At 42.1% G+C, this 11,094-nt stretch overlaps 1 protein-coding gene across 1 annotated transcript in view; it reads right to left on the minus strand.

Annotated features, from left to right (window-relative positions):
- The window catches only part of Itgb8 (integrin subunit beta 8), a 78,290-nt gene extending 67,762 nt beyond the window's left edge, over positions 1 to 10,528 (minus strand). Inside the window, exon 1 of the mRNA XM_051152547.1 lies at positions 9,658 to 10,528. Coding sequence (XP_051008504.1) covers positions 9,658 to 9,784 — 127 coding nt within the window. The 5' untranslated portion in view covers positions 9,785 to 10,528. The remainder of the gene's footprint in view (positions 1 to 9,657) is intronic.
- Positions 10,529 to 11,094: the final 566 nt, after the last annotated feature.

Consider the following 11,094-nt stretch of genomic DNA (forward strand, 5'->3'; position numbering starts at 1 on the left):
TTTTAAAAAGTTTTTGTATCTTGCTTCAAAATGTGAACTTCAAATACTTAAAAAAAATACAATTCAAAATGAGACAATTTTTAAAGTTATCTTGAGATTATATATGTGCAGTAGGCAAGTGTGAATTCAATACTTGGGACCCAGATCGTGGCATGGAAGAATGGACTCCCTCATGTAGACCTCTGACCTCCACACTCACACCATGGCATGGGAACCCATACACATACACACGTATACACCCACAATTTAAGTAAACAAGTGCAATAATTTTTTAATTTAATAAAAATTTTAAAATACTATATATGGTAAGACCACTATAATTTACTTTGTAATTTTCAGTCAATGATTTTGATTTTTAATTATTAAACTAATTAAGGGCCTTTAAAAAAATTGAGATAATTTGGTTATGTCTATTTGGTATCAGTTTCTTAGCAAGAATGACTCCTGCTCCTCTGTTGAAAGGTGGGACTACTTTAATGTATAAAATCCCATCGGATGCCATTTTTACTTTCATTACAGTTTTGTTTGTCTGTAAATTATGCTGACTTACTGACTATAAAAGTCAAAACAAGGTGCATCACTGCTGATTACTGAAGTGAAAAATTGTTCCTTTACTCCATGAAAGCCATACAGTGACATTTACTGTACAGTTGCTCTCTTACAGAGATTGGCGATCTGCCACCTAAATAATTTGGACAAATTTAGCTTATTCATGTGACTAAAGTGATCTTTCCTGTGATCTTTTAAATTAATACTAGGAAATAAAAAGTAAAACTAATTTAAGAATATTTATGCACTGGCTCTAGCAGGCATACTGTTCACAAGAGTGTAGAATTCAGAAACCCCATATCTTGGCTTTACTTGAAGTAGGAAAATATAAAAGCCCGTTGATGTGAAGGAACCCTTCTGCACTTTACCCTGGTACTTGCCTTGTCTGCCCTACTCTCCACTAATATTCAAACTGTCAGGCAAGTCTGCTGCAACTTTTCAAGGCCAAGGCCAGAGTACAAACAGCACCGGACACAACAGGGCCAAGTGTTTAACAGTTGCAAACTAGAATAAGAAATAATTAAGTCAAAGAAGTTCATTACGGTTTGGATACGAAATGTTCCTTTACGACTCATATGCTAAAGGCTTGGTACTTAATGCAACAGTTCAGAGATGACAGTCTGAGTGATTGGATCACGGGCGTGCTAATCTTATCAATGGATTAATCCATTGAAGAATTCCAATCTGAACAGACCATTGGAACTGAGCCTATTAGAAGAAAGTAGGTCACTTGTCCTTGAAGAAAGGCAGATCTTGTTGCTGTCCTTGTTCAGGAGCACGCCCCACCCCACCCCCACTCTTCCTTTTCCCCTTCCCTCTACCATAAAGTGAGCACTGTCCTCTTTGGAAGAGTCCTACTGCTGTGGTAGCCTGTGTAGAGTGTCTAACAGATGAAGGCAGGCAAATCTCAACTCCAACAGAAGCCTCTGGGAGCCTTAAGGCAAGTCAAACTCCTCAAGGTGTTTTGTTAAAGTGATGCAAAGTCAGCACAGAATTTTGTCTAATGGTTGGGAACTTGTACGAAGCTCTCGAGTCCAGGGTCAGTCTTTCCACTCCCAGATCTAGAATCATTCTGCAGTGCAAATAGGTGCTCGCTCACCTGTGTGGAAACTGCAGCCTGTGTGTCTAAGCTGCCTTGTTCTTGTGGCATCGAGCCACATTTGGTGGTTTGTCTTGGATTTGGCACAGAAAGAAGGCCCAGAAAAGCAGCTTGGGGCTATTAGGTCAAGAATTTCAGAAATAACCTAAAAGTGACTGACAGGCAAGGACATCCTCTATGAGGCTAGAACCAGGTCTCACAGGGTCAGGGAGGAACTCCGTCCCCCTGTAGATGGCAGTCTATGACGGTGATTCAGAGTGCTGAGTCAAACCCAGCTCTAAATTGTCCCGGGACTTATTAACTAAGAGAACTTTCAGAAGTTATATGTGGTCACTTCCCCCGGCTCGGAGAGCTGTAACACTAAAGAAATAGTAGATTTTCACATCACGTGCTCAGGGGGCCTCCTGGTCTGTAGAAATCCTTCACAAACCTTACTTAGTCTTACTCTTTTAACTCTAAAACTCAGGGGAGTGCTTGTCATGACATTAGAAAAGCCGCATAATGGTCATGTGGATAAGACACTTTGTTGTTTGTTTTTGTGTGCTGTAAATGAAATCATTTTTTAAGGCCAGCACCAGGGGGACATGGGCAGGGTTACTTTTCATATTCTTTTTTTTTTATTATTAATTTATTCTTGTTACATCTCAATGTTTATCCCATCCCTTGTATCCTCCCATTCCTCCCCCCCCCCATTTTCCCATTATTCCCCTCCCCTATGACTGTGACTGAGGGAGACCTCCTCCCCCTGTATATGCTCATAGGGTATCAAGTCTCTTCTTGGTAACCTGCTGTCCTTCCTCTGAGTGCCACCAGGTCTCCCCCTCCAGGGGACATGGTCATTTAATCATTTTATTCAGCATGGATCTCCATTTTACTTTTATCTCACCTGCCATCAACCTCTTATCTATTACCTTGTTGCCTTCTCATTCAAAACTTTTTTTCCATGTAGAACTATGTGAGATACTTATTATCTTTAATAGCAAAAGAAGGAGAAATTTTATTATGGTTATCAGTTGAAAATCCTAACATATATTTCTTGTAATATTTTCCCTAGGAAGCTAAACTGAAGAATGTCTTAAGTGAAGCTAAAAAAAAAAAAAAAAAAAAAAAAAAAAAAAAAAAAAAAACAAAACAAAAAACAAAACAAAACCAAAACCAACCAACCAAACAAACAAACAAAAACGCCCCAAACTGGAAACAATGTTACTGCATATGAAAATGTGATGTGATGTGATGTATCTGTGTGTGTGTGTGTGTGTGTGTGTGTGTGTGTGTGTGTGTGTGTCTGTGCATGTGATAGCAGTCTGCTCTTCAAAGCGTGTGCACACACACACACACACACACACACACACACACACACTTTAGCTTTTCTTCCTCAAATAAAATGAAAACCTCTTGAAGTAGATATTTGCTTTGTTCTATGTTTTCAGTGCTTAAAACAGAGCCTGGGTTGTCTCCATATCAAGCCTATATGAAGAGGGCAGAGCAGCTTGTGCCTTGAGTCTAGTATATATTGAAATGTCAGGCTCTAAGTGACCCATCTTGCCAGACATTGGGGAATTGCTGAAAATCATTACCAGCCAATGAAAAATATCCAAGGTAGTAAATGTGCTTGGGATAAAAGTGACATGGCTACTACAGCCACTCTGTCACATGATGGCTGTAAGCAGTTAGAAGCGTGGTTAGGCCTGAGTAGGTCAGTAGTCTGACCATGTCATGGATTTGTCCCTAAGAGTACTTTTGATTACTTAGACATTCATTTTTTCCCCTTCTTGCCTTTCTTTCCCCAAGTAACAACTCTTACACAATAGTGATACATTGAAAAGCCAAGGGACCACAGGGAAGCAGATTTTACCACAGGGTGTTCCCCACTAAGCCACCTGTATTTTTTCTCCCTACATGGGAAACCTTTCCACAGTAGGGGAAGCTGGAATAACTGGGAGCTTCCCCGGAGGCATGTTTTGAAGATACCTGAGATTCTAAAGTCACAGCCCTCTCTCTGTGGTTACTCTGCACAGGCAACAGTGCCCTACACAACTCATATTATGGAGGTACCCGAGAACTCACCAGGTGGGGCATGTGTGGCAGACACATGGTTTATAACACCTAGAAATTTCCGCAAGAAATCACGGAGCCTTATAAAGAAATTTAAATCCTGCTCCTCTGTGTTGTACACACTGTTCACCTCCTTGTGCAGCGAGTCCTCCTTTCAAAAGTAGGGACTGTAAATCCAGTTTTCACACAGTGCTGCAGTGGTGATTACATGAATATATTGAATCATTTAGAAAAAAGCATGGCAGAGAATGGGAGCTCAAATAACAAACATTTTTAAAGGTTTTAATGGAGTAACCTTTAAGCTCAATACTTAATATTCAGTGCCACACAGCCCAATAAATTATAAATTTACAATTTTAAATGTATAATTATAAAAATTATAGAATGCTGGGTTTTTCCTTATGGTTTATTTTATCATACAGCTAGTATGTAATTCAGAGAATGTATTTCTTATAAAATTAAAGAATCTCCACAAGACCTCATAGTCTTTAGCTGACAGGCAGCAGTTTGCACAGCAACAGAAGCTGGAGTTTTGAGCAAATACAGGGACATTGGGAGGAAGTTGTTTGCTTATTCGATGGATGCACAAAACGATGATATCTTCGTGTCAGTCTGGCAAAGTGAGAATAAAGTATATCATAAAAGTTTTATATCTGTTATGATAGAGTTATCATGCCAGGAACAAGAAAAGCTCTGCCTTGACTGTAGGTGCTGTGTAACAGGCACCATCAAGGAAGTGGTGTGGGCATCTCTTCTTGGCAAGCCCAAACAAAGACTCACCAAAGACAAATAGTTTACTGAGTGACAGGGAAACTACAGAGGGAAAGAGCTTGTTTGTTAAAGTTTAAGAACCTTAGGTCAAAACAGAACACTCCATGTCAGTGGTGCATAGAAGGATCTGAGGGAGCCTGTCTGTGAGCAAAGTGAGGAATTTAAAACCAGACCTTTTATACCTATCTATAACAGACTCAACCAGTAGAAATCCAAAAGTCTGTAAATGTAAAGGACAAAGACCAAATTATCTCACACACTGTGTTTTCTGCAAGAATTTTTTATTTGAAATAGTATTATATAAAAATTGGAAAGTCAATATAGTGCTTTACATCATGATACTTTTCCCCTCTTATACACACTTTTCCACTCTCATACACACTCCACTGGAGTAGAAACTATTATTCTTGTCCTGACTGCCTGTCCTAATCTTATCTGAAACTCTCCCTTTCTTTCTTGAACTGTATCTGTTGACTGTTCTTGGCTTATTTTGATGCCAATTAATTTGTCTTATAAAGACATAATTAGCTTGGCAGGCATATATATTTACAGGTAAATAATGCTATATCTTCCAAATTTAAACATATGTTTAAAAGTGATCAGCTGGCAAATGTATTCTAAGAAATTCTGTTTCCTGGTCGGTTGCCCTCACTTGTAAGATTCTTTACATGGCTTTACTACGCGCACATAGCCTATGGATTTTACAGTTCTCCTAAACAAAAAGCCAGGCCTTTGGAGTGATTCAGCTTTTATTAAATTGGAGTGGTCCCTCCCTCGATCAGCAAACTGTGACCTAGGACAGCTTATCTTTCCATTTTTACAAATGTGGAAAGACCTTTTTTCCCCAGAAGAAGATCACTGTTTTCTATTAAGTATACTAGAATTCGACTTTACGTACACCTATTTGTTACCCGAAGGGAAAGTATGTCAGTCCTTCCTTCAAATAAACAATGACACAACTGGAGACTCAGTCTAGAAGAAGCACATTTCTGCTTTACTTCTTTGACTCTTCTGCAAGTGTATGTAGGTGATTAAAAAAAAAAAAAAAAGAACAAACGAACAAACAAAAACCCATCATGAACAGTATTCTAGTTGTAGGATTGGAAAGAAAAGGGCAACAAACAAACTGACATATAACGCAGGCCATTAAGGACTAGGAAAGTAAAAGATGCAGAATGGGTCCATAGGAAACACAGAGATGCCCTCTCTGATAGGGTGATGTTTTCTAGACACAGAGAAGAAAAGGACGAGAGGGGCAGGAACATCTCAGAGACAACACATAGAGGAAAAGAGTAGGGCCGTGCCTTGTGTCTCCATAAACAGCAAGGATCAGTGCTGCCAGAGAAAAATCAGAGAGAAGAGATAGGTGGTCAGTGCTGAAGCTTTTGTGGGGTCTTGAAGGCCTTCAATTCAAGACACATAAAACTATGAGGAGTTCCAAATGGAGGGTGACAACAGCCATTGGATGTCTTTACAATAAGGGTGTGGTACACTGTGAGAAAAGGAAGATGTGATGGGCTTTCAATATGTGAGGCAAAAAAAAAAAAAAAAAAAATGCCATATGGGCCACAGTAATGGCAGTAGAGGTTGTAACGGATTGTGCCATGTGACAGAAATAGACAATCAAGGGTGCCACCAACAGTTAGTCTAAACCAGAGTTGGAATCACCACTGACTGAGTTGGCAGAATGTGAAAGGGTCAAATTTGGGGGAGAATTTTAGGCATTTGGTTTTGAATACACAGGGATGATTTTTATCTTCAGACATACAATAAGGATGTTGAATAAGGCAGCCTGCTGTCTCCTCTAGAGACCCAATAAGCGGTCAAGACTGGAGATAGACACTTGTGTGATATCATCCTAGAAACACAGTTTTAAACCCCGGGGCTGGATCATCCATTTGAGTCTCTGCATTGATAAGGAGGGGAACTGGGAACAGAATTCCTGAGCCACTGCTGCTATTGGAGTTCCTAAGATGAACAAGAATCAAAATTAGAGATGGAGAAAGAGGTTAAGCCAGGAGATCACAGGCATATAGCTAACTGTCAGGTGGACAGTGCCAACTTCCTAGTTGATAACAGGTCTAGTAGGGTGGTACCTAAGGGTTAGATATCAGATTCGACAACTGGGCAGTTACCAGATGTGGGCTGAGCAGAACCGCAACACGATGAATAAAAGTCTTCCCACAAGGGCTCGATGCGGTGAGATGAAACATTGGAGAAAACAAGCATAGGGGCTCTTTCAGAGCACATGCAACAGAAGGGAAATTTTAGAAAGCACGTTAGCTACTTTTTTCATATGTAAAGCAAGCGTAGATGACTTTTAAACAGACTCCAAAGTGTCTCTGCTGTGTAAGGATAGAATTAGTATGTACACATTGAATGAAAGTGACATAGAAGATTGGAGTTTTTCCAAATGAAGCCTTAGATGTCTTAAATATCTCATTGCTCCAAGTTAGCTAAGGAATTTTGGGGGGCTAGTAAGACGATTCAGTGCTTAACATGTTTGCATGGCTCGAATTTAGGTCCCCAGAAGCCCACATAAAAATGCCCAATTGGCATGTTAAACTGCTTGTAATTATATTCTCCAAAGACGTAGATAGAATCCTCAGAAATGTCACATCAGTGAATTCTGGCTTTGACTGAGAGATTGCTTCAATGAATAAGGTGAAAGAGCAATGTAGGGTGGTTCTGACATAAACCTCTGGCTTCCACATGCACATGCACTCACATTTATTCATATCCATACCTATGAACACCCCACAAATACAAAAACATGGCTGTGCTTTTGTGCACACACAAGTGCCTGTGTACACACACACACACACACACACACACACACACACGCACACGCATGCACACACAAACTGGGGATATTCAAAGAACACTTGATATGAAGAAACCTTAAAACAACAACAACAACAAATCAGAAATGTAGAAATAAAATGTTGTAACAATAACTCTTCACATATTAACTATTTTTTATTTAATGGAAAATCATTAATAACTAGATTTTTAGTGTTGGTGTTAAGGACTTAAATTGTCTCTGATCCCCATTAGTTTCTGTGAGGGAAAGTCAAAAGAAACTGGAGTAATGTTTTGTACATCAGAAATCTTTGCATCTCATTCACAACATGCTCCACCTACTGTATTCAGCCACCCTCAGTTCCTTCTGCTCACATTACTGTAAATCTAATTGCATTTGTATAAACTGTGCTTTAAAAGTTAAAGCCAAAGTGATGTGTTTCTTCTGTAGCTATCATCTTCTTAGTATGGCTTTATTGCCCTCAGCATTTCCTTGGTGTAAACTACTGGCCATGGGGACAAGATTTCCTTTGTAACTGATACCTAAATTTCTATTCTGCTTTAAGCATTCACTTTGCACAGTAGAGACCTGTAATTTAAGACTTGTAGCTGTATCACAAAGTGCAGCTGTTTATACTCATCTCTAATTTGCTGAGTAGTGCTGGCTATAATTTAAATTTTTTTCATGTTTTTAACTACCATGCAAGTCAGTATATGTCAGAAGCCTTTGTGTGCTGACAGAAACTGGGGAGAGGATGCCATGTCTTGATTTCAGATAAGCATTCACCTTTCAGGTCAGCAGGTGCAAGGCAGCCCATTCATAATACTTGTTTCAAATCAATAGTCGCTGGATGGAAATATCTCGCAGTTATACAGGAACTTGACTTATTTTTATAAGCACAATGAACTTTTAAAAAACAATCTCTGTTATTAGCAAATTTTAAAGGTGAATGAGACTTTCTTCGGAACAAAATATATTTTGTTGATATAAGTTTTGGTCATTTTACAGGTGTGAATGTTTACTAAATCTGGGAAAACACTTTACTACTTACGGACATAGGATGGAATTACACTCAGTGGAAAGTCTGCTGTGGCAAACACACGTTCCATTCAAAAGACACTTGGTAATGAATGTGACTCTTTCCTTTGCATTAAGTTTCACTTATTTTGAAATCTCAAAGTCTCAAAATAACCACAAGATAAAAATTGTCTCTAATTTGCCCTGTTTCATATAAGTAGGCAAATCTCTCTCACACACACACAAAAAATGTTAGACAACTATATATGCAACCATTAAAAGAAGTTATCTCGATTTTTACATGGTAGGCTTTTACATATTAAGCTTTTGTTTTAGCTAACTTCAGGAAGAATGCCAGCATATCAATTCAAAGTGCAGGAGTAAATTTTAGTTTTACAACAGAAATGTGGCTATTAATTCAAACTCCTTTTAGGTTGAGATGACACAGTAAGTTTCTAAGAAAATTTAAGGGATTAGTGACCAAAAGAGAAAAGTGAAAAACAAACAAACAAACAAACAAAACGTATGGCAATGGTGACTCCATTTGTAAAAGTAGATATTTGACCGTTATGTAAATTTGGCCGTTACACTGGGAATTACTTTTATGCTTGTTTGTTTCGTGAGTCACCAAGAAGACAATTCAACCATGTTAAAGTCCCAAGCCCCTTCTCAGGCACTGTTCCCCTGGAGCTGGCCTGTGCTATTTAGGAAAGGTAGGCATCTTTATCTGTTTTACAGATGAAGACAGTAAAGTTTTCGGAGGTGACCTCTGGGTATCAGAGACTAAATTTAGGGGAAGGATCAATTAACCACAAAAATGTAACAACCGAAGTGTTCTCCTCCACCCCCACCAGTGGTTTAAACAATGAATGGATACTCCTCAAGGGCATTTAATTCATTCAGGCTGAATGTTATGGTAGAGGAAACTTGTGTGCTGTTCTTTCATAGAGCAGTAAATGGAAGACTCTGTCCCATTATAAACCGTCTTAGCCCCAGCCTTGATCCAAGCATTGTTAGTAGATGATGCCTTGCCAGATGAAAAGACGGGGAACACAGACTATACAGCGAGATCCTCAGGAAATACTGGAAACCCTAAACTGGGCTCTGAAAGTACAACAGTCTCCCAAACTTCAACTTAAAAACTGCTTTCCCAGCACTGTGAATTATCGCTGTCACTTCAGGACAGAAATGCTTGGCACCTGGTTTCTTGAGGACTTTGCCACACACCAGCTCTCCTGAAGTCTCAGGAGTGACCTGGACTGACATCAACTACTTACCTGTCAGGGATGCCCAGGCCAGAAGCTCTCCAATGCCAGCCCAAGACTTTGGGAGAAGGGAAGAAAACAAAGCAAAAATAACTTACCACTTTGGCCCAGTCCGAGAACAAGTGAAAACACCCAGGCCGCCCCGAGAACCAAGGCAGGACCTCGCTGGCAGTTGTGCAGGCAGAGCAGTGCAGCAGTCAGAAAAGCCAGGGCCGAGCCGCACATAATGCAAAGCAGCCCGCCGCCTGGTCGCCTGCCCGGTGCGCGCTCTTGACTTGGGGGCGCACCTTGGGGCCCGCAGGCCGAGAATCTCTAGGACCTTTTCCGAAGGCCGGGCTGACCGACCCAGTGGCTCTGAGCAGGCGGTACAGGTATGCGGGCCAGGGCAGCTCTCTGCATCTCAGGGCCCCGAGGCCCTCCCAGCTCCGCACAGCCGGGCTGGCAGTCTCAGCCAAAAGCACCTCCTTGGACAGCCGATGGCCCGCGGCAGTGAAGCAAGTGAGGGCTCCTCAGTCCAGTCCGGGACAAAGAAAAGAGCTTTTGTTTCTCTCCAGCCGATGGGGCTCTGCTGCATAAATCAGCTTAGCGAAGAGCCAAACACAATCAAACCCAAACAAAGCCCAAGGCTGGGGGGAAAACCACCCTAATGTAATTCACAGGGTGATGCTGCATTAGTGGGAGGAGACGGCTGGAAGGCCAAGGGGTTGCGGGAGTCAGTCGGTATGAGCTTCTTCCACAGGTGGGCAGGGAGGCCAACTCCACTTAGTCGCATCGAGCCAAGGTCGAGGCGGCAGCGTCCCGATTGGCTGGAGAGGAGACTCGGGTGCCAGCAGCTCAGGGGAGCGGCTCCGCGGGCCCACTAGAAGCTCCGGTCTGTGCCCACAGGCAAGGAACACCGCATCGCTGCTGCCTGTTGGCCAAGGAAGGAACGTTCCACGCGCCTTGCCGAGAAGGAGTTTCGTACCGCTCCCTTGTTGGACTCAGTCGGCTCAGGCGCCTGGCAACCCAGACCCCTGGCAGCTGATACTCTCTGGGTTGTACCCAAAGAGGATGATGAGAGGGAAGCAAGGGAGGCGAGGGGCAGGAATGGGGTGCTCTAGTTCTGTGGGATTCCCGGGATGGGGGGGCTCCGAGCTTTCGGGTGGCTGGGCTTGCTCCGAGCTGAGAGTTGCTAGGAAACCTCCCCACGCTACAGTGCTCCCTGCTCAGGTCGCCAGCAAGCGCAGCGGCAGCCCAGGGCAGCCCCTGCAGCAGCAGCGGCGGCAAACAGCTCCGGCTCAGAGTAGCAGCGGCGTGGGCGGGACATTGGTGAGGCATGAAGTCACCGCGGCCCACACTCCCACACTCGCTCTTTGTTTTGCTCACTCCAGCTCCTTTTCTCCCCCTCGAATCTGATAGTTGTCATTCCCATCATTCTCAAGAATTCCTGGTGCGTAGTGGCACAACAGGAATTGCGTGCTGAGTTCTCTTTTCGCTCTTTCCCTGAGCCCCAAGGCTCGCATCATAACGGGTGGGTGTAGTGGTGTGTTGGGAGA

The sequence above is a fragment of the Acomys russatus genome, chromosome 1 (genome assembly GCF_903995435.1).
Source record: "Acomys russatus chromosome 1, mAcoRus1.1, whole genome shotgun sequence".
In the NCBI taxonomy this organism is placed as follows: domain Eukaryota; kingdom Metazoa; phylum Chordata; class Mammalia; order Rodentia; family Muridae; genus Acomys; species Acomys russatus.